The 20328-nt window shown below is 35.2% G+C and overlaps 1 protein-coding gene and 1 long non-coding RNA gene across 16 annotated transcripts in view; one reads left to right on the top strand and one right to left on the bottom strand.

The window, feature by feature from the left end:
- Positions 1 to 20328, top strand: part of LOC123866919 (cAMP-specific 3',5'-cyclic phosphodiesterase) — a 600070-nt gene that overhangs the window by 496465 nt on the left and 83277 nt on the right. For all 15 annotated transcript variants that reach the window (XM_045908710.1, XM_045908701.1, XM_045908712.1 and 12 more), the window contains 2 exons: positions 12137 to 12238; positions 19490 to 19554. In XM_045908710.1, coding sequence (XP_045764666.1) covers positions 12137 to 12238; positions 19490 to 19554 — 167 coding nt within the window. The remainder of the gene's footprint in view (positions 1 to 12136; positions 12239 to 19489; positions 19555 to 20328) is intronic.
- On the bottom strand, positions 619 to 16627 carry LOC123866927. The gene is made up of 3 exons (XR_006796282.1): positions 16617 to 16627; positions 7446 to 7450; positions 619 to 681 (listed from the first exon to the last, which is right to left on the bottom strand). It is a non-coding gene; the product is annotated as an uncharacterized LOC123866927 (long non-coding RNA).

Consider the following 20328-nt stretch of genomic DNA (forward strand, 5'->3'; position numbering starts at 1 on the left):
TTTCTTAGCGGATTTACGTCATAATAGCTATCTGCGCGCCTCAGCCTAACCGTTCATTAGTTTGAGCTGTGCGTTGATAGATCAGTCAGTCAGTTTTTCCATACAATATCTATAGGTTGAGATTAGATTAGATGTTATTCGCAACAAGTAAACATCTAACACATAATTTTATAATGTTTTGCATTAGGTACAATTGTCGTGACAAGCAACACAATAGCATAACAAGGTTATTTACAAGCGTATAGCATAAATATGAACGCACACTTATCGAGCCGAACGCGCCGAACGAGTCTAATGAAACGAATTTTAGAATTCTGTATAAAATCTCATGAAAACTCGTACACTTTCCGGCATCGAATCGTCCGAATCTTCGACGCACGGAAGTGTGCGAGGTTTCATGAGATTTCATACACAGAATTCTAAAATTCGTTTCATTCGACTCGTTCGACGCGCTCGGTTCGGATAAGTGTGTGTGTAAGTAGAAGCGTAGTTGGCACTTTGCATAAGGCCCATTGAATACCTATTAAAAGTACAGTTAGTCATACTCGTATTATATGCGACCTTGTAAACTACACAAAAATCAATCAATCAATCAATATTTTCTTTATTAATATATTATATAACGACCGCTCGCGGCTTCGCTCTCGTGGGAATTTTGAAAGATCCGGCCTTATGCCTTGTCTTATTATGTAGAGAACCTCTGAGCAAAATTAAGCCTTCTAGGCCCCGAGGGTTCGGGCTTGTCGTTGATGTTGAATCAATCAATGAGTGAGTTAGGACCTTTATTTTAAATAGTAGACTTTAGATGTATAGCATGAAAATAATGTAAAGAATTTCTCAAAACAATATATATATTTATTGATACTACACTATCGTATAGATCTTGAATTGTTGACTAAACATACATAGTACTTATTTGTGCATAGTCCCAACATAGCTACTTTCATCCGTTATTCTCTTTGAAAGGCTATGCTAACTCGATACTGCCTGTACAAACGCTTTAATGAAAACAAACAGCCTTCGCCGGTTAAATCAATTCGACGATAAAACCGTTTACCTACTCTGTGTTGGATTGTGCGCAAATCTATAAAAATAATTGGATTTTAAACTGTGAAATCTGGCTGGCATTTTTAAAATTTTTGATTATGCATGCATGAAATATAGGTTAGTTATAATTTATAATATATGTTTATAGTCAATTCTAGTATCTGCGTGGACCTCCCTAGGTCCTAGGTCCTAAGACCTATCGCTGACAGTATGTACGGGTGTCCTCAGAATTCGAGTAGCGATTCCGCGAAACTATTGCATCAAAAACTTGTCGCACTTATGACCTTTTTCTAAAGACACGCCACACACACCTAACGCATGTGCGTAACCGTGCCACGCGAATATGATCATTGAGGTGCTAAACGATTTACGGCCTTTAACTGTACATAGGCCAGCATTATATGCGAATTTGTCCGTATTATGATGCAGTGCAGGGCATTTCGCTGAGCTTGTAGTAGAGTCTTAATATCAAGAGCCACAAGGTGAGGAGCGCAATTTTTTAAACCCCGACCCAAAAAGAGGGGGTGTTATAAGTTTGGCGTGTGTATCTGTTTATCTGTCTATGGCATCGTAGCTCTCTAAACTAATGAACCGGTTTTAAGGTTATGCGGCCTCTCGTTAGAATAGAATTTTTGTTTACCATAATCATCGCAATTCATATCTCTTGCTGCAACTGTGTACTTTAGCCACTAGAGCCTAGCTATGGCCGAAACCATACCATACCAAATCAGAGATAGATGAGTGACATTCCCAAACATCCCTCTGACTGGGAATCGAACGTAGGACGAAGGTTGGTTTATAAGACCAGGGCGCTTACTCCTGTGCCAGGAAGGTAGTCGAAAACTTATTACTATTAGTCGCGACTGTACAGTCGTTTTAATGAAAACCATCAGCCTTCAGCCTTCGAATCGAAGCATCAATAAAACTGTTTACCTACCCGACGGATTGCGCGCAAATCAATAATCATCGTCATAACGTTCGAAATTACCTTTAATTCAATTTAACGCTCTGCGCGCTCGCCGGCGCCCTTCGCGCGGATATTATCCTCTTTATTGGGGGTTATCGAAACGACTCATCGAAAAAATATGTTGAAAACATGGCGATAAATGCGTACATTCCCTTCAATATGCAGGATTTTTTCTTCTATCAACATATAATATAATAAAACTTGTCCTGCTGACTAATCTATCAACGCACAGGCCTAATCACCTAGGTTTAAAAATTTGAAAATTTCCCCTAGGTTATTTTAATGACGTAGGTATTTACTAACAATAATAAACTTTAAAAACATTAGTCGTAAAAGTGTGAAAAATAGATATGTACCCATTAGGTAAGTAGGTATGTAAGCAAGTTCAAATTAACTGCAATTTGAATAAATTAATAAACATGAAACATTCAGCTATTTTTAACGTTGAAAAATAAACATTCGTTAATTAACGTCTTTTAAAAGCTGTAAACAAACATAAGCCATGCGATAAATTAAGGTCAATAATTAAGCGCGCCGTTTCATTAATTTTGATGTCTGTTGAGCCAATCAACTAGGCATATCAACGGAAATTATTAATTATCAGTTGATATCAGCTATATCATAGACTCATAGCTAATATGTTAATAACCACGAAGACAAAAGTTAATTATAAAGTAACTTAAAAGATATGAATATTTAGCGCTAATTTATCTAAATCCGAAAATCCGAATATGATCTTTGGCATAATGATGCCATAGTATTAATTATGTATTAGGTAAGTAGTAGATACTATAAAAGATATTGTAATGGCTAGAAACTTTTTTCTGAATACACGTTATTCTTACTGTAATATTTTTTACAGAGCAAGCTCATATCTTTTCAGTACTTAATTCTTATGAAACTGCACTACAATTTCAATAAAGTACCTACATACGCACTTTTTATTGAAATTTTTCAGAATGAGTTCCCATTTATTTCAATGTCGATGGTATTTCAATGAACGGAAACCCACATTTATGTTGATAGAACGGGGTATATAGGCAGAGGCACAAGTATTTTAAGAAAACTACATTATTATAATTTATATTTACCGACGTTATCTGATTCCAATCGGAAAATTTTGAATCAACAAGATTTTCTTTATCTTTTAGAGAAAAACCGCGCAATAATCCGAATAAACAAGTAAAATCTGAGCAAATACTATTCATATGACTTTCATACACTTCATGTTTATTTTCGTTTTGATAAGAAGTTTTAAGTATCTACTCGTTAAATATACCTATTAGACCGTGCGAGCTATTCCCTTTGATAGGTTCTCGAACAGAAAAGTTTCGAACTAAATTCTTTTCTTTGGAGGAGGAAAGTTTCGCCTACAGACTATTGGCAGAGAGAATTAAAGTGAGTGAGCTTTCGGATTGATCCTGAATCGACATCTGTCAAACATTGGTTATTTGACTACTAACTAGCACATTCCCCGACAGTTAAAATCAATGTTCGGTCCAAGTAGTAAAAAATATATCAAGTTAGTGTCGAATACAAGTATTAATTACATGTACCGAATGATGTTCGTTAAGGAAAAATAAACGTCCTCTACCACAGGAAAACCGCAGGAAGATTATTACTTTTTTATGTTGAATAACAGCCGGTTAATGTCCTATTGCGGAGGCTAAGTAAGTAACTTGTGTAAGTAGACGCCGTTTCTTATTCAGCCTTTCGAATGTAAACACAATTGATATATTCAATAAGAAGATACCTACATGTTTATGTTAGACAAACAAAAGCTTCTGAAATGTGCTGTTCACTTCTTAGGTTAATATCTATATTCTATTGATCGTGAATTTCATCTTAAGTAAGTAAGACTTACTCAGTAAGACGCACTACAAGTAAAGTAAGACTACAGTAGACTTAGATATAATGCATAATCTATAGAAAGTCTTTTTGATAAAAACTTAAACTCACTTTTATCACACCTTCCGATACTTCTTATAAGCAAACAGATTTAATCATCTACTATTTGACAAGGAAAGCGATTGAGCGTACACAAATCGAGCGGGACAAGGCCATCGTTTTACATATTACTAGACGTACTAGATACTAAGGCGTTGCGGGAACTCCGTTAGAACTCTTTGATTTTCCGGAAAAAAGTAGCTTTTGTTACTCTCCTGTTCTTTAACTAAGTATATCCAGTATCCACGTAAAAATCACGTCGGTCAACTAACAAACAAACTTTCACATGAGTTGTTATTAAAAAACGCTACACTTAGGGCTCCACTTCACTGTGTAAGTGTGCGTCGCGCGTTACAGTGCCCGCAATTTGCTGTTTTTAACCCCCGACCCAAAAAGAGGGGTGTTATAAGTTTGACGTGTGTATCTGTGTATCTGTCTGTGGCATCGTAGCTCATAAACTAATGAACCGATTTTAATTTAGTTTTTTTTGTTTGAAAGGTGACTTGATCGAGAGTGTTCTTAGCTATAATCCAAGAAAATCGGTTCAGCCGTTTGAAAGTTATCATCGCTTTTCTAGTTACTGTAACCTTCACTTGTCGGGGGTGTTATAAATTTTTAATTTACACTTGTATTTCTTCTTGTTATAGCTATATTGTATCCGTTTATCTAACTATATAAATATATACTCTGTTCATTGCATTCGCAACTCGTTCAGCTATGTCGGTTACTCTGGTTCTCGTATAATCTCTTCATTTCTGATTTGCTCGCGTAGAGAATAGCTCTCTCCATATAGAGCTGCTAGATGCTGCTAGGTGCTAGAATGGTGACCCCGCACCAGAAAGCCCAGCGTTGAAAGATCCCCTACTAGGTGGACAGACGACATCAAATGAGCCGCAGGGAGCCGCTGTATTCAGGCGGCGCAAGATCGCGGCATGTGGAAGTCTCTACAATATTATACCTATCTACGAGTATGTCTAGCTGTGGACAACAATGATGATGATAGCTATAAATTTCTTAACGCAAATAACCTCGCGAAGTAGGTACCTATTCATATCTCTAGGGATATTCCGGAATACAATATCCCACTTTGTTACTTTAACTAAGTGGATAACGGATTATTACCTAACTTATTATTCCCTACGCATTTTGCCAGACATAAAGAAAATGTATGGTATTCATGAAATTCGAGTACGAGCTATCGACCTACTTTTCTCTGAGTTAATTCGCCATTTTGCTTATGGGCTGAGCTTCTTTGTTTGTCGTAAAAATATCACGTTATTGTATGCAATTTTTATTATGATAGGTACTTATTTATTATTTTCAACGAGATATTTTTGCATGGGTAGCTTATAGCCTAAACAGGATTGATATTTTCGCCGAACAAAGCCATGGACGGTTGCGCTAGTACATACGTAATATTTTTCTACTAAGTATTTTTTCGCCTAGGTACATATTATCATTGATGCTATCTCCAATTTGGCAATTTTTTGCTCTATTTGTTTTTAACTGTTTACAATGAAATACGCTTGGAAAAGCAGAAAAACCTCCAACTTTCATTTTTCCTTACGTAAATGTTTTGAGAAAAAACATCACCGTCACAATTGTTTGGAATAACGTCACATCTGTAAATCTTATGATATTCTTTTTATCGCACTATCACTAGGCATAAGCTGGGCATTCTTCCAGACTCGTGAATAGTGACGTTTTGACATTCTTGCGTGAGCGCTAACACGTGAAAACTATCATTCATAACAAAAAAAAACACTCCGGTATATTACAATATAGGCACGTGTAGAAATTAGGAATAAAGGCGTATAGATCTTTTCATGGAAGCTCTGAGTCACTCAGCGGGCGATAGAAAGAGTTATGCTTAGAGTTTCTCTACGTGATCAAATCAGAAATGAGGACACCCCTAGCAGAGCCATATAAACTACCGTAGATTAGCGGGTTGCGAAGTGGCAATGGGCAGAGTACATAGTTCGAAAAACTATAACGTTATCGGTAACGAATAGACGTTAAGTAAGGTACATATAATCAAACGAGTCGCAGAGAACTGCTGGAACTGCACGGCGCAAGACCGTGGTGTGTAAAAGTCCCTAGAAGAGATCTATGTCCAGCAAAGCACGTCTATTGGACATCGTATAATGATGATGATGTGATATGCATAGGTATTATTATGAAATCCAATTAGTTTTGCAAACACGTCGTTATGTTTTCAACGTTCCCCGGTGACCCGCTCCAAACTGGGCAACTCTCCAGAGCCGTGCGCCAAGTTACCTACATCCGCATGATTCCTATCATGTGATAACTATCACTCACAGCGTTAAAATTTGGTGATTCAACGGAGAAACATTCATGCAAAAACATCATTCACTTTTACTATATGACCATTGATGTATAGGAATACTTATTTTTTAATAGCTGTTGCCCGCGACTTCAGTCGCGTCCCACGGTAACTGTCTTTTCCCGTGGATTTTCCAAAAAATTTCTTTCACACAAACCTTGTCCTGACAATCACAAATAATACAAAAAAGAACTATCCAATTTGGTACAGTCGTTAAGAAGTTATGCGCGTACATACATTTTGGCAATTCAGTTTTATTTATGTGGATAGATTTTATCTGATTGAGTAATGTTTAACTTTTGTTTAATTTTGTGTGCAATGAACTATTTAAAATAGTTAGTATAATATTAAGATTCACTAACAATTTGCACTCCAGGTCCTGGTTGAATGTGTAAGGTAACTGAATAAGTAAGACATATTGTGGGTACACCACATTCCAGCGAATATACCGTTATTTATTTATTTACTTTAACAAAACCAGAGAAAAGTACTTTAGAGAAAAGAACAATTTGAGAAAAGACGTTCTGAGAAATAACAGAAATTAATTACGATAAAAGACATTTTGTGAAAAGGCCATCATGCGCTTAGACGTTAATTTCACACTAGATGCGAAAAGGTCGTTTTCGAACACAATATCGATTATCGATCTTATTTTCAACCAGCTTTCAAAAAAGAAGAACGTCCTCAATCTGTCACGTACTTTTATTGTACTAAGTATATTCAGGTTTTTTATTATAATGTTATAAAAACTAAAAGGCAATACCTGAAGGGTCTTGGTACAATTCTCGGTATAAGATACTCGTAGTTACACCAACAAAGAGTCGGTCTCCCGTGTAATTTGCATAATGTTCCCGAGAAGTACCTATCTCTATCAACATGTTTTGGTCTATGAATAAATATTGAATATTTTACGCTTGAGACATAATTTATTACTTTCAACAGCCTTGCGAAAACATTTTCAATTCTCCTGAGACGGTTATATTAAGTATTTAAAATTAAGAATACCTATTAGTTTAGCTCGTCATTCTCGGCGTCAGTGTTTCAGCCGATAAAAGTTCACTGCTGGACATCGCATCGCTTCTAGGGATTTCTAATTACGACTGAATTTGGTTTTGTGTTGATCTAGCGAATTAGAGTGACTTTAACTTCATTTTTGGACCACCGAAACAAAAAATATCCAACAACGCGAACTATAAGTACTAAACAATATTATATTAACTATGTTTTCGTTTAAGTTAAAACCCATGGAAACAAAGTAATGAAAAGTTCGGAGGGTGGTGTTAATTTACGCGCTATTGAACCGCTCTTTATGGGTGATTACAATCCACCACAACTCGACTGTAATAAAAACGTCCATTAAACCTGCTTCTAAACTACCAAAAGCTCGAAATGAAAACGTTACGGTCACAGTCGACTTAGGAATTATGGCCCACCTTATATCGGAAATGTAATTAGCCTTCTGGGTATTTAAGGGTTATGGAAAATTTTCCAATTTTGTACAAGGTTGCGTTATGCTACTAATGTTACAAAACTATGAACAGTAAAATTGTTTTATTAAATTACTTCTGGGATGTAACCTTTATAATATAGGATCTCAACAACCCAGAACTTAGCTGTTGAAAATTAAAAATATTTTCTTATTTTCTAAATTGGCTTAACTTTAAGACCAGAGTTTTCTTTTAAAGGATTGTGCATTGCACCTACAGCAATGTATACCTGCAGGTTTAATTAAACCCAGATATGAAACCTTGAAAAGCGGTGATGGCCTGTCAAGTCTGGGGTTCGATCCCTGGCATTTTTTTCGGAAATATCACTTGCTTTAAAGGTGAAAGAAAACATCGTGAGGAAACCTTCATGTCTGAGAGTTTCCTATAAAGCTCTCAAAATGTGTGTGAAGTCTGCCAATGCACTAGCGTGGCCGACTGTGGCACTTCCCATTCTGAGAGGAGCCCCAGCTTAGTAATGTACCGGCGATCACGATAATGATGACTAAACTCTTACCGATAAAAATCTTATAATAGGTATACCTACTTACATATTTTTGTACAGAAAAATATAATTATTCATGTGCATGAGTAACGGCGCTAGAACTCACGGGGCTTTACAAAGAACTAACTTATCACATAAAATACTTAAAACTCTGTATTAAAATAAATGACTTGCAAAATGTATCACTACTACGCGTATAACAACTACAACTTTCTAACTCAGTGGCAAGACAGACGGTCAAAATGGATTGCAAGCCGACTGCAAATTTGTCGTTTGTTTGTAGTTATTATAATATGCAGTTGTCATACTGCATCGTTCCTAGTGACTGATTACACAGTCCGCTTGCAGACTGCAGACAGCGCGCAGTTCACACTGTGTGCCCGTACTAGAACTGCACGCCGAATGCCGACTGCATGCGAACTGCACAGTCAGTCGGCAGTTACGATGGTAGTTACATGCACTGCAACTTTGCAGACCAAATGCAGTCTGTTTATCTAGTCCCTAAGGCCTGGTATCCACCAAAGTAGGGATGGGTGGAGATGTTAGCAGATCAATCAATTATTTATTAATAGATTACGTGATATTTTTACGTCTACTATCAATAAACGGATTGGTCTTCTGTACACATCTCCACTCCGCTCCGCTTAAGTGGATACTTGCCTTAGGGCCTAGATAAATAGACTGTATTTGGATATAAAAGCCATGTCAAAAATATGATTGAAACTTAGACGGTTGTATGACGAAACCTAAAATACTTAAACTAATTGATTTTAACGCAATCCTGCAAGTTGTTTAGTGCTGAATTAAAATCATTACCTAATTATATTATACGTTTTAAGTGTAATAACGTTACTCATATTTTTTTATTGACATCGACCTCGAGCAAGAATAAATAGGTTACATGGGAGCTTATTTACTTTAAAGTTAAGAGTAAAACAAACCAACTTAAGTCTCACTCAAGAGAGTCAACTTTGTAACTTACAAATAAAAGCAAACAGAAATAGTTCCTTGTCTCTCAAGGGGCTTAAAAACAAGCAATATGTACTTTGTGATCGGTAAAAGCAAAATAATAGTAAAATGCTATACTAATACCCGGTATTCTTTGTAATGCGATGCTCGTGGAACTTATTGTGCGTTGATGTTTTATGTCAGAAACTTCATGCAAGCGCTTACAGCAACTGTACAAAGTTTAAACTCAAATGAGCAATGCGCGAACACGTTAGTAACAAGCAAAAAGATAGAAAATCGTTATTAAAAGACTGCCCAACAAAAGTAATTTACTGTTTTCATGGTTCATGTATGTATTTATATGTATATGAGTTTTTTATTCCATGATAACTTTTAAATATCTGAACAGATTAGGGGTGAATAAGAGTCGAACTTACACAGGATTTTTGGAAATTAAATCGATGTGGACTAAATCGAGAGCATCATCTATTTGGTACAGAAACCACGGTACCTTGAATCCGGGAAACGGATATATACAATTTTTACCCCGCCAAATCAAAGAGTTCTCACGGGGCTATGAACCAACCTAAATCCGTCGCAGGCATCATCTACTTTATAATAATTATCTCATTTTAAAGGTACTAAATAACAAGAACACTTATCTTAAGATTTTGATCGGATATTTATGACGTTTATCATTGTATCTGCGCGTCATATCTGAATTGATAACGTTATTATCACAGATCATGACTGTTATCATGGTAATCCATTACTTACAATCAGCAACAGAGCTTGGTTTGCACGCACAGTCGTACTGGCGGGTGCATCTGGCTTTGTTGCTGACTGTACTTACGTAGGTATTCCATCAATAGATATGTGGTAGGATTTATTATTTGCAATTTCCTTTAGCTATTTTGATTGACATCAGTATTGTATTGAAATTGTGAAATACACCAATGTTTTACAAAAAATCAAACCTAAACTTAACAGGGCTCTCTCCGTCACTCGTTTCATACAATCGTAGTTCCAATTTCATTTGAATATTAAGCAACCAAAGTCCATGAAATTTTGCAGACATATTCTAGAAACTAATATCTGTGTCTGTGGTGTTTTAGATTTTTCTAAAAATATGTAGTTTTAAAATTACAGGGGCTCAAAGGTTTGTATGAAAATTTTTAATACCGCGTAACTTTGAAACCGAATATTTTAACAGAAATCTGGGAAACCACAGACGTAGATATTAGTTTCTAGAACATGTCTGCAAAATTTCATGGACTTTGGTTGCTTAATATTCAAATGAAATTGGAACTACGATTGTATGAAACGAGTGACGGAGAGAGCCCTCTTAAAGTATCTAATCAGTAGAAGTTTTGATCACGCAAAATATTTCATAACTCATACTTGGTATAACTGACTACAATTTTGTCATATTTTTTCATAATAATTAAAAATTATATTTGTTACAAAAGTTTTATAAAAATATATTTTTTTTTAAATATTATTTCCTGACATCAATTTTGATCCGACAAGCCGTGTCTGATTTTAGGGCCATAGCAAAACCCAATGCTTTTGCAATTTTACAAACCTATTTCCAAAACCATTTTTTTATGGGACGTCTGCGATGAAGAAGAAATTATCCTATGTTCTACTTTTTCCGCCTATTAGGTATTGATGGTCTACGATAGGCGTGAGTATTTATAACTGCATGCTCTGATAGAACATGGCTTTGTATTCATATATATTCCACTAGCATAGTAAGTTTCAGTTTTCAAAAGGATCTTCAATGTACCTACACATTAGACTTGTCGCAAGAATTTCACAGTTAATTAGTTAGAAGTTTAGAACTTGGTGAACGAGCTCTAGAGATTTGTATGAAACCACTCAAACGCTTTTAATAAAAGTTATTCAGTACTTACTCCGTGCCTCTATTATTATTTCATTACGCTATTCCATTTTGCTTCAATATTTGTTTGCATGAGTATTTTAATAAATATGTATAATATTTTTTTTCACATTCATGTAGGTATAACTTGCGTGTTTATAAACAGGCATTCCGCTTTAACATTTAATTTAAATTACTTTGGATTTCATATTTTACGGTTTTGTCGCTCGAAAGAACTTTTAAAATTATTCTTGCTTTGAATTAATTATAATAAACAATACAAAAGGTATAAAGTAGATTAGAGTTAAAAAAATACAAGTCTCTGCAAGTGCCTAGACAAAAAGCTTTAAAATATTTTGTGGCACAAATCCTCAGCTGCACATTGAGTTAGAGTTATTTTTTAAATTGGCTACGGAAGGGTTATACTTATAATACATTTAGCAGTGTGTAACATAATTGTGTGTTTGTCAGGGCATTGGTTTCCTCATAATTGTCAAACTACTATTAGAGTTTGATTTTATGATTTAGTTTGTTTTAGTGTTCAAAATTCGAGTCAAACGACAAAAAAAATAAGATAAATCTATTGACGTTTATATGAAACTAATTTTGATGATTTTGAAAATATGTAATTTGTATATATAACTCAAAATTTAAAAACCCCCCGACACAAAAACCTCTATTAGAAAACTAGAAAAGAGCTGATAACTTTCAAACGACTGAACCGATTTTCTTCGATTATAGCTAAGAACACTCTCGATCAAGCCATCTTTCAAACAAAAAAAAAACTAAATTAAAATCGGTTCATTCGTTTAGGAGCTACGATGCCACAGACAGATACACAGATACAGACGTTAAACTTATAACACCCCTCTTTTTGGATCGGGGGTTAAAACATAAACCTTCAGTCTTATTTTTTTTAGTCAGTATTTTTTTTATTTAGGAGTGACTATTCGTGTTTTAGTTCTTGAACTTTATCTTGTACACTTTGTAATAAGGTATATTTTGTTGACAGTCATGGAGAAGACTTGATCGTGACCCCGTTCGCGCAGGTGCTGGCCAGTCTGCGCAGCGTCCGCACCAACTTCCTATGTCTCACCAATGTGCCCGCCTCTAAGTAAGTACCTACGCCTTCATAGCTTGTTCTTAAAATTTATAGACTAGCGCTTGGCTGTAAGACCTGCTGGCAAGTGATGATGCAGCCTAAAATGGACGCTTGTCTAGGATAAGTAGATTAAAAATAAGAAAACTACACGTCTCTGCAAGTACCTAAATAAAGAGTTCAAAATATTTTGTGGCCTTCAAATACCTAGCTGCACATTGAGTTATGGTTGTTTTTTACTCTACTACATCTATGTTTGTACGACTGCTGCCAAGCGATGATGCAGCACAACATACAGCGCGCTTGTCTAGAAGATACCTATTTTAGAAGTGCTGCAGTAAAACAGGAAATCCTTAGGCTGCGGTTAAATGATGCGACGCAAAAATATTAGTGATCATCTTCGTGATCATTATTTTTTGCGAGTGTGAACTGTAATTAATAGGCAACAACATTCATATGCAACGCCGCGGTATTGTACAGTTACCAGTACAGAAACCTAGTTGCAAAACAGGTTAGAGCTTATTTTAGTAGACACGTGCACGCGATTACCGCTTGGTGTCCGCTTAGCAAACGCGCGACAGCCACGCGCCAAAATTCATGTCAAACTAAACATTTGATGTTTTCGTAGTGTAAATAGGAGTCTGAAATATAATAATTTATTCAAGTAACGATGGCATCTTTTGGATGATATTTTAAAATATAAATGAATTTACCTTTAATATAATAGATACAGCCACTGAGAGATATCCAGGTAGATACTCCATTCAGAGCATTAGTAAATTGGTATTCTAGGAAAGTCGGGGATATAATTTCAAGAAATTCAGTGCTTCAATAATATGGAGTAGTTCTGCTAGAATGCGCTCTACAATAATCTTTTGGAATTTGGTTGTAATATTCCTGACACCTCTTTTATTCATAACAATTATAATACAATGTAAGTGTTCACTGTGACTTTAAGGCGATTACCTAAACAAGTAACAAATAAAATTGCTCACTTCGTTTCTATAAATAAATAGTAAATACCATCTGACTCCCATACAATCTACGCCCACAATCGAACTATTGGTATTTGCCCAACAAAATATCCCTCCACGCCCAATGTTTAGTAACACAGATGGATAAGGTTTATTTTTAACTATTAAAGATAAAGCCAACACACGATGGATCAATTATCGAGATTGCCTTAAAATCGGCGAAATAAACAAGCACCAAAAAATTATCTTCTGATAATAATAATACAATACGATTTTCGAATTAAGATGATAAACAGCTAACAAAAGAGACCAAATTTAAATAGCTACTTTACCTTTGCATCACCTTTAAGAGGGGTCTCTCCGTCACTCGCTTCATACAAACGTAGTTCCAATTTCATTTGAATATCAAGCAACCAAAGTCCATGTAATTTTGCAGACATATCGTAGAAACTAATATATATGTCTGAGGTTTTCCAGATTTCTGTTAAAATATTCGGTTTCAAAGTTACGCGATCTTAAAAATTTACATACAAATCTTTGAGCCCCTGTAATTTTAAAACTACATATTTTTAGAAAAATATAAAACACCACAGCCACAGTTTCTAGAATATGTCTGCAAAATTTCATGGACTTAGGTTGCTCAATAATCAAATGAAATTGGAACTTCGATTGTATGAAGCGAGTGACGGAGAGAGCCCTGATAAGTTCCATTTTATCTATCATCTTGCCACTCAATCTTAATGTGTTAAAAAAACATTTAGGTAACAACGTCACCAAAACGATCTTTTTCTCAGATTTTTTAACGTAGGAAATAAAACGCGACTTTTACTTTTAGTAGGATCATTAAAAACGGTTCACTTGTTTCAAGATATTTTCGTTTGTTGATTTCTGAGTCATAAATTAGTACGATGTCTCATTACGAGACACTTGCCAGCATCCGTAGAGACTACGTCACTATACGTCAGAGAAAACGCGTCGAGAATGTACTTGAGCAACGGCATGTTATCAGCACTAGCAGACATGTCATAAATTTACTGTGACTTTATGTGCTTTCAATAATGACGCATTGCTCGTTAATGTAGGCGTTGAGCATCGGACAATAAATCGGATATTATGCGTGAGCTGCCAAGGAATTCAAGTACTAATAAATTTTTATTAAGTGTCAAGTATTTTTATTAACTGCATCGCAACTGCCGTGTTCAGACTGCGTGCTAATACTAGAACTGCAAGTGACTGCGCAGTCGGTCGGCAGTTGTGTCAATTGCATAATAACTGCACGCAAACTGAAATTTTGCAGTTGGCTTGCAGTCCGTTTGTTTAGACTCTAGTGTTATTATCAGCTATAGAGAAAGTATACCTATTGAAATAAATTAATGATCCAACATTGACTTTAGATTGTCGCGAGATTTGTTCCGAACATACTAGTATTTCATACAAAATCTAACTTTGTAAACGATAGTAAAAATGTAATGAAATAAAATTCCTAATTTAACAGAAGATTTCTGTAGCAAAACATTATATAGTGAGACTGCGAAGACATATTTTCTCACTTTCTTATTATAAAAACTAATAACTAAATTGACGTTTTAACAATTTTTACATAGGTAATCTGCCAAGTTTAAAATAAACGGGCATTTAACGATTGTTTAAATTTTTTATGGGAAGACCGTCAACGTTTTAAAATACTTAGATAATATTCGTGAACAGCGTAAGAAATTATCAAATTCATCGTCAACTTAATGGATGAAAATTATCTGAATTTTTTATAGCAAATATTAACAACGGAATTAAGAGGGCTCTCTCCGTCACTCGTTTCCACTCGTTTCATACAATCGTAGTTCCAATTTCATTTGAATATTAAGCAACCAAAGTCCATGAAATTTTGCACATATATTCTAGAAACTAATATCTATGTCTGTGGTTTTCCAGATTTCTGTTACAATATTCGGTTTCAAAGTTACGCGGTCTTAAAATTTTCATACAAATCTTTGAGCCCCTGTAATTTTAAAACTACATATTTTTAGAAAAATCTAAAACACCACAGACACAGATATTAGTTTCTAGAATATGTCTGCAAAATTTCATGGACTTTGGTTGCTTAACATTCAAATGAAATTGGAACTACGATTGTATGAAACGAGTGGAAACGAGTGACGGATAGAGCCCTGTTAATAGTAGGTACTCATATATGACTTCCCACTATGTAGCTAAATAGTGTCACGTAGTTGCAAACTTGTTAATAACGCCGATGCGAGAGGGGCATTGTCTCATAAAGTTGAACGCAGGCATTAAATCGCTTTGTTAGGAACATTTACGACTCTCCAGCCAAATCATTAATGTATTTAAGTACGGACCTTAATCAATTTTCTAACCCCATTTTGGGTACTGATTTAACTTACCTATTATGTCTCTGTCATATCTTTAATTTCCTATTTAAAGTGGCTCTTTAAGGTGGCCGTTCCAGGAACCCTTATAATTTCATTCGGTCTGTCAGTCTGTCAATCTGTCTGTCCATGTGTCACAGCCATTTTAAAAAGAAATTAGAACTGTAAAGTTAAAAGTTTGCACAATAAAAATCCTAATATGAAGAGAGACCTATTAAATTAGACACATTAAAATCATAACGAGATTTGACAAAACAGTTCAAGTATAAAAATTATACGCATATGAAAAACTCGGTGCGCAAGTTTTACTCGCACTTGGCCGGTTTTTAGGGTTCTGTGCTGTCCGTCCGTCTGTCTGTCTGTCAGCGGACAGTACTATCTTATGAACCGTACCGATGAGAATTGAACTTTCCACAGTTTTTCGGCGTATTTCTATTGCCGCTGTATCGACAAATGTTTAAAAAAAACGGAGATGGCGAATTTCAAAATAGCCGGGCATGCAAATTAAAAAAAATATCAAAAAATTGTAAAAGTCCGACTCGCACTTAACCAGCTTTTTATTTATTCGGTATTAAAGCAGAGACAAAATTGTATTTTTAAATTCCGTAAAACAGACTTATTCAATACTTCGTGATCAAAAGCTTTGTTCACTAGACTGAGGTTCTTTTCCACGAGGGATGCCTGGGAGTCCTGTGACACTCAACAATAGAATTGTTTTATTCTCATAGCTTAGTATTGATCTTTGTTCTAGTAGAAAAGTTTCAAAGCGACATTCTAAGAATATGAAGGGATCTCATTTCACGTACTTCCATCACTGGATTTTCCACGGAAAAGTAATGGAAATGTTTAGATTTGTTATAATTATTATGGAAAAGTGAACAGCGATGAGTGGGTAAATTTGTTTGTTTGGGTTTCGATTGGTCATGCAAATTGAATATCAAAAGCTTACTATGCCTAGAGTAAGAGTTTTGTTTACGCAAAAACATTCCCTCAAGGATCGAGCTACAAAAAAGGTCAAGGTTTGAAGCCATTGACTTATACAAGTACTTTATATTTTATATAAAAGTAAAATATGCTTTGCAATGAACAGAATTTCTTTCGCGAAATCAGACTGTATACATCTTTGAGGAAAGTGAAAGAGCTCAAGACTACATCGACAAAGAGAGGATCTCAGAAGTGTATCTTCAATTTACTTTAATTAAATTATACGTATCTTTCGCCGAGTCTTACAAGTACATTTCTGTGGCAAGTTTTTTTAACGTTATTTTAAAGATATTTATTTGTTATAGGTATTTATTCTTCTTTTTATAGAATCAAGCTCAATAAAATCGTTCTTTAAAAAAACCCGGTCAAGTGCGAGTCAGACTCGCGCACCAAGGGTTCCGTACTCGGGTATTTTTTCCGACATTTTGCACGATAAATCAAACTATCAGGCATAAAAATAAATAAAAATCTGTTTTAGAATGTACAAGTAAAGCCCTTTCACATGATACACCTCTTGGTATAGTTATCTTACTTTGAAAATTGAAACATATTTTAATATTTTTTGTTATGATGTAACCATAAATTCACAGTTTTCGGATTTTTTTCCTTTATTTGTGCTAGAAGACCTACCTATCTGCCAAATTTCATAATTCTAGGTCAACGGGAAGTACCCTATAGGTTTTCTTGACAAACCCGACAGACGGACAGACAGACAGACAAACAACAAAGTGATTCAATAAGGGTTCCGTTTTTCCTTTTGAGGTACGGAACCCTAAAAATTATTTATTTGAGTTACGACTTACGGCAATTAACTTTCATATTTTTCATAATTTAATTTAATTTATTCACAATTTAAATCTAACGCTCGACTGCTTTTGCACTTTCCCCAAAATATAAACAAACAAAAAGAAAAGGGCTAAGTAATGTGCGTTAATGAAAAAGGTTTGAGGCTGACCTTCGTGAGACATTTTAGGATACATAAATATTTGTTCAGGGACGACAACGTTGCGTTATGAGTAAAATGCGCACCCTCGATTTGTTTTTTTTACCATGGATTCATTTTTAACAGGGCTCTCTCCGTCACTCGTTTCATACAATCGTAGTTCCAATTTCATTTGAATATTAAGCAACCAAAGTCCATGAAATTTTGCAGACATATTCTAGAAACTAATATCTGTGTCTGTGGTGTTTTAGATTTTTCTAAAAATATGTAGTTTTAAAATTACAGGGTCTCAAAGATTTGTATGAAAATTTTTAAGACCGCGTAACTTTGAAACCAAATATTTTAACAGAAATCTGGAAAACCACAGACATAGATATTAGTTTCTAGAATATGTCTGCAAAATTTCATGGACTTTGGTTGCTTAATATTCAAATGAAATTGGAACTACGATTGTATGAAACGAGTGACGGAGAGAGCCCTCTTAACCCCCGACCCAAAAAGAGGGGTGTTATAAGTTTGACGTGTGTATCTGTGTATCTGTCTATCGGTATCGGATGTCTATCGGTTGATAATGATGATGATGGGAAATTTAAAGGAAATGGTTTAATTGCGTTTTTCTTAAAGATACTAACTCTATTAACGATTAAAGATCTAACTTATAATAAATAATTTTTGAGCAGTCTTAAAGATTCATAATAAAGTTAGAGCTAATAGTCTATCCTTGTTCTGATTGAAACGTACAAGCTGAATCGCGTTAGCTTATATTTTATTATATTTGATCCCATGTTTTCACCTTTAACCTTTATGTTTATATAATAGAACTCACAAATATAAGTGTAAATATAAAAATAAGCTTTTATTCCTGAAAAAAATATTTAAATACGAACGAAAATAATATATCCTCAAAGAAAAGCGCATTTTTCAACGCATTAGGGACAGGGATGGACACCCTTTTGAACCTTTAATACGTTGAGCCGTTTTTTTATTATGATAAATATTTTTTAAGTATTTTTGCTACTTGGCCACCTTTTTATTATGGGTAAGCTTCTTGTTTACGCAAATATAATGGTTTTCTGGCGGTCGATATGAATATGTTCTATATTTATATCGCGTGGTGTTGTGCTAAGAGTGGATTGTGCTAGTTAGGTTAACTTTAAGATTTGGAAACCCATCGCTTTCTCTAGTAAACCCGTAACATTGTGTACCTAAAGCGGTAATAACCTAGCGGTTAAAACGTGGTTCGAGGGCTCTGAGGTTCGATGGATTATGTGCAATCGAATATCTAACACTCGCTTTAAACGGTGAAGGAAAAAATCGCGAGGAAACCTGCCATGCCTGAGAGTTTTCTATAATGAAGTGTGTGAAGTCTGCCAATCTGCACTTGGCCAACGTGGTATACTATGGCCAAACCTTTCTCATCCTAAGAGGGATATATTGATGATGATTATGTAATTAATAGAAAGAGTCATGAGTCATGACCCAGATGAAGGAGGCATGACCTAGAATAATCAGAACTACGACACAGAAAAAAAGATGGTCTTCTCTATTATAAATTCAAGACATACCTACTTAGGTATTGCAACATTTACACCATACAAGTGTACCTAACTACCTAATGGAGCAAAGCTTTTAGCGAACCGATGACATAAATGCACATTTCGTCTAGAATGGCCTTTACACCATAAAGTAAACCGAGAGCTGGAATAATATCTAGGTTTATGAATAGACTTAGTTATAATGGATATAGGAAAACACTAAATTTACTAACATAATATTATTTTCTAGCTTTTTCCCAGCGTTCAGCGTTGATTTAGATTTTTTTGAGATCCCAATGGAACTTTATGAAAATCCTTTGTTAGTGAGGGTCTATGTTACAAACAGAACTTCTAAATAAAATCCTCAAGTTTTTTGACGTTGGCTTATATGCCGTTGTTATATCATTGTGTTTATATAAACTAATGTTTGTGTTCGATAATTCCAGATCGCGGAGATCGTCGGCCGCGGCGTCGGCGGTCACTCCGCAGCAGAAAAACTTTAACCCGGGAGGTGAGCCTATTTACACATAAAGTTCAAACCTAAAACCCGACTACTCCAATGATTTAAGCTTACTATCGTGGTTTAACGATATTTTATACTACAAGTGTAAATTAAAAATTTATAACATCCCCTACAAGTGAAGGTTACAGTAACTAGAAAAGAGCTGATAACTTTCAAACGGCTGAACCGATTTTCTTGGATTATTTATAGCTAAGAACACTCTCGATCAAGCCACCCTTCAAACTTTTTAATTTACACTTGTATATTGATGAACTCAGAATTTTCTCCTTTTTCGTTTGACATCCCCCTGGATATGATATATACGGCTAGCCAGCGGTCATAATATAGCGGGCACTGCGCACCACCAGAAAGAGCTTATTTTGATACCGACACATGGTGTAAAACGCTCCCTAGGGAAGCCTGCCAATTTGTTTCAGTAGACAACGTTTCTGTTGCATCATTCGATTTTATATAGTTTTGGTGTCGCTATGTAACTCAGCACCGCTTTTATTAATAAGAGCTTTCCACGCGAACTGTCCACGTGCTATTTCCACGTGGTTAAGTATACTATGATATTTTCCGCGGAATAAATTAGCGTATTATCGGTTCACGACTTACGACACACCTACTTAAATTACGTTGCCGAAAATTTTGATCTTATTAAGTATTCTGTGAGCGTATTTATGCAAAAATAAGCGTAATACGCGCATAAAAGCGCTAGTCTACAAGTGTAAATTAAAAATTTGTAACACCCCCGACATGTGAAGGTTACAGTAACTAGAA

The sequence above is a fragment of the Maniola jurtina genome, chromosome 7, assembly GCF_905333055.1.
Source record: "Maniola jurtina chromosome 7, ilManJurt1.1, whole genome shotgun sequence".
Lineage (NCBI taxonomy): Eukaryota > Metazoa > Arthropoda > Insecta > Lepidoptera > Nymphalidae > Maniola > Maniola jurtina.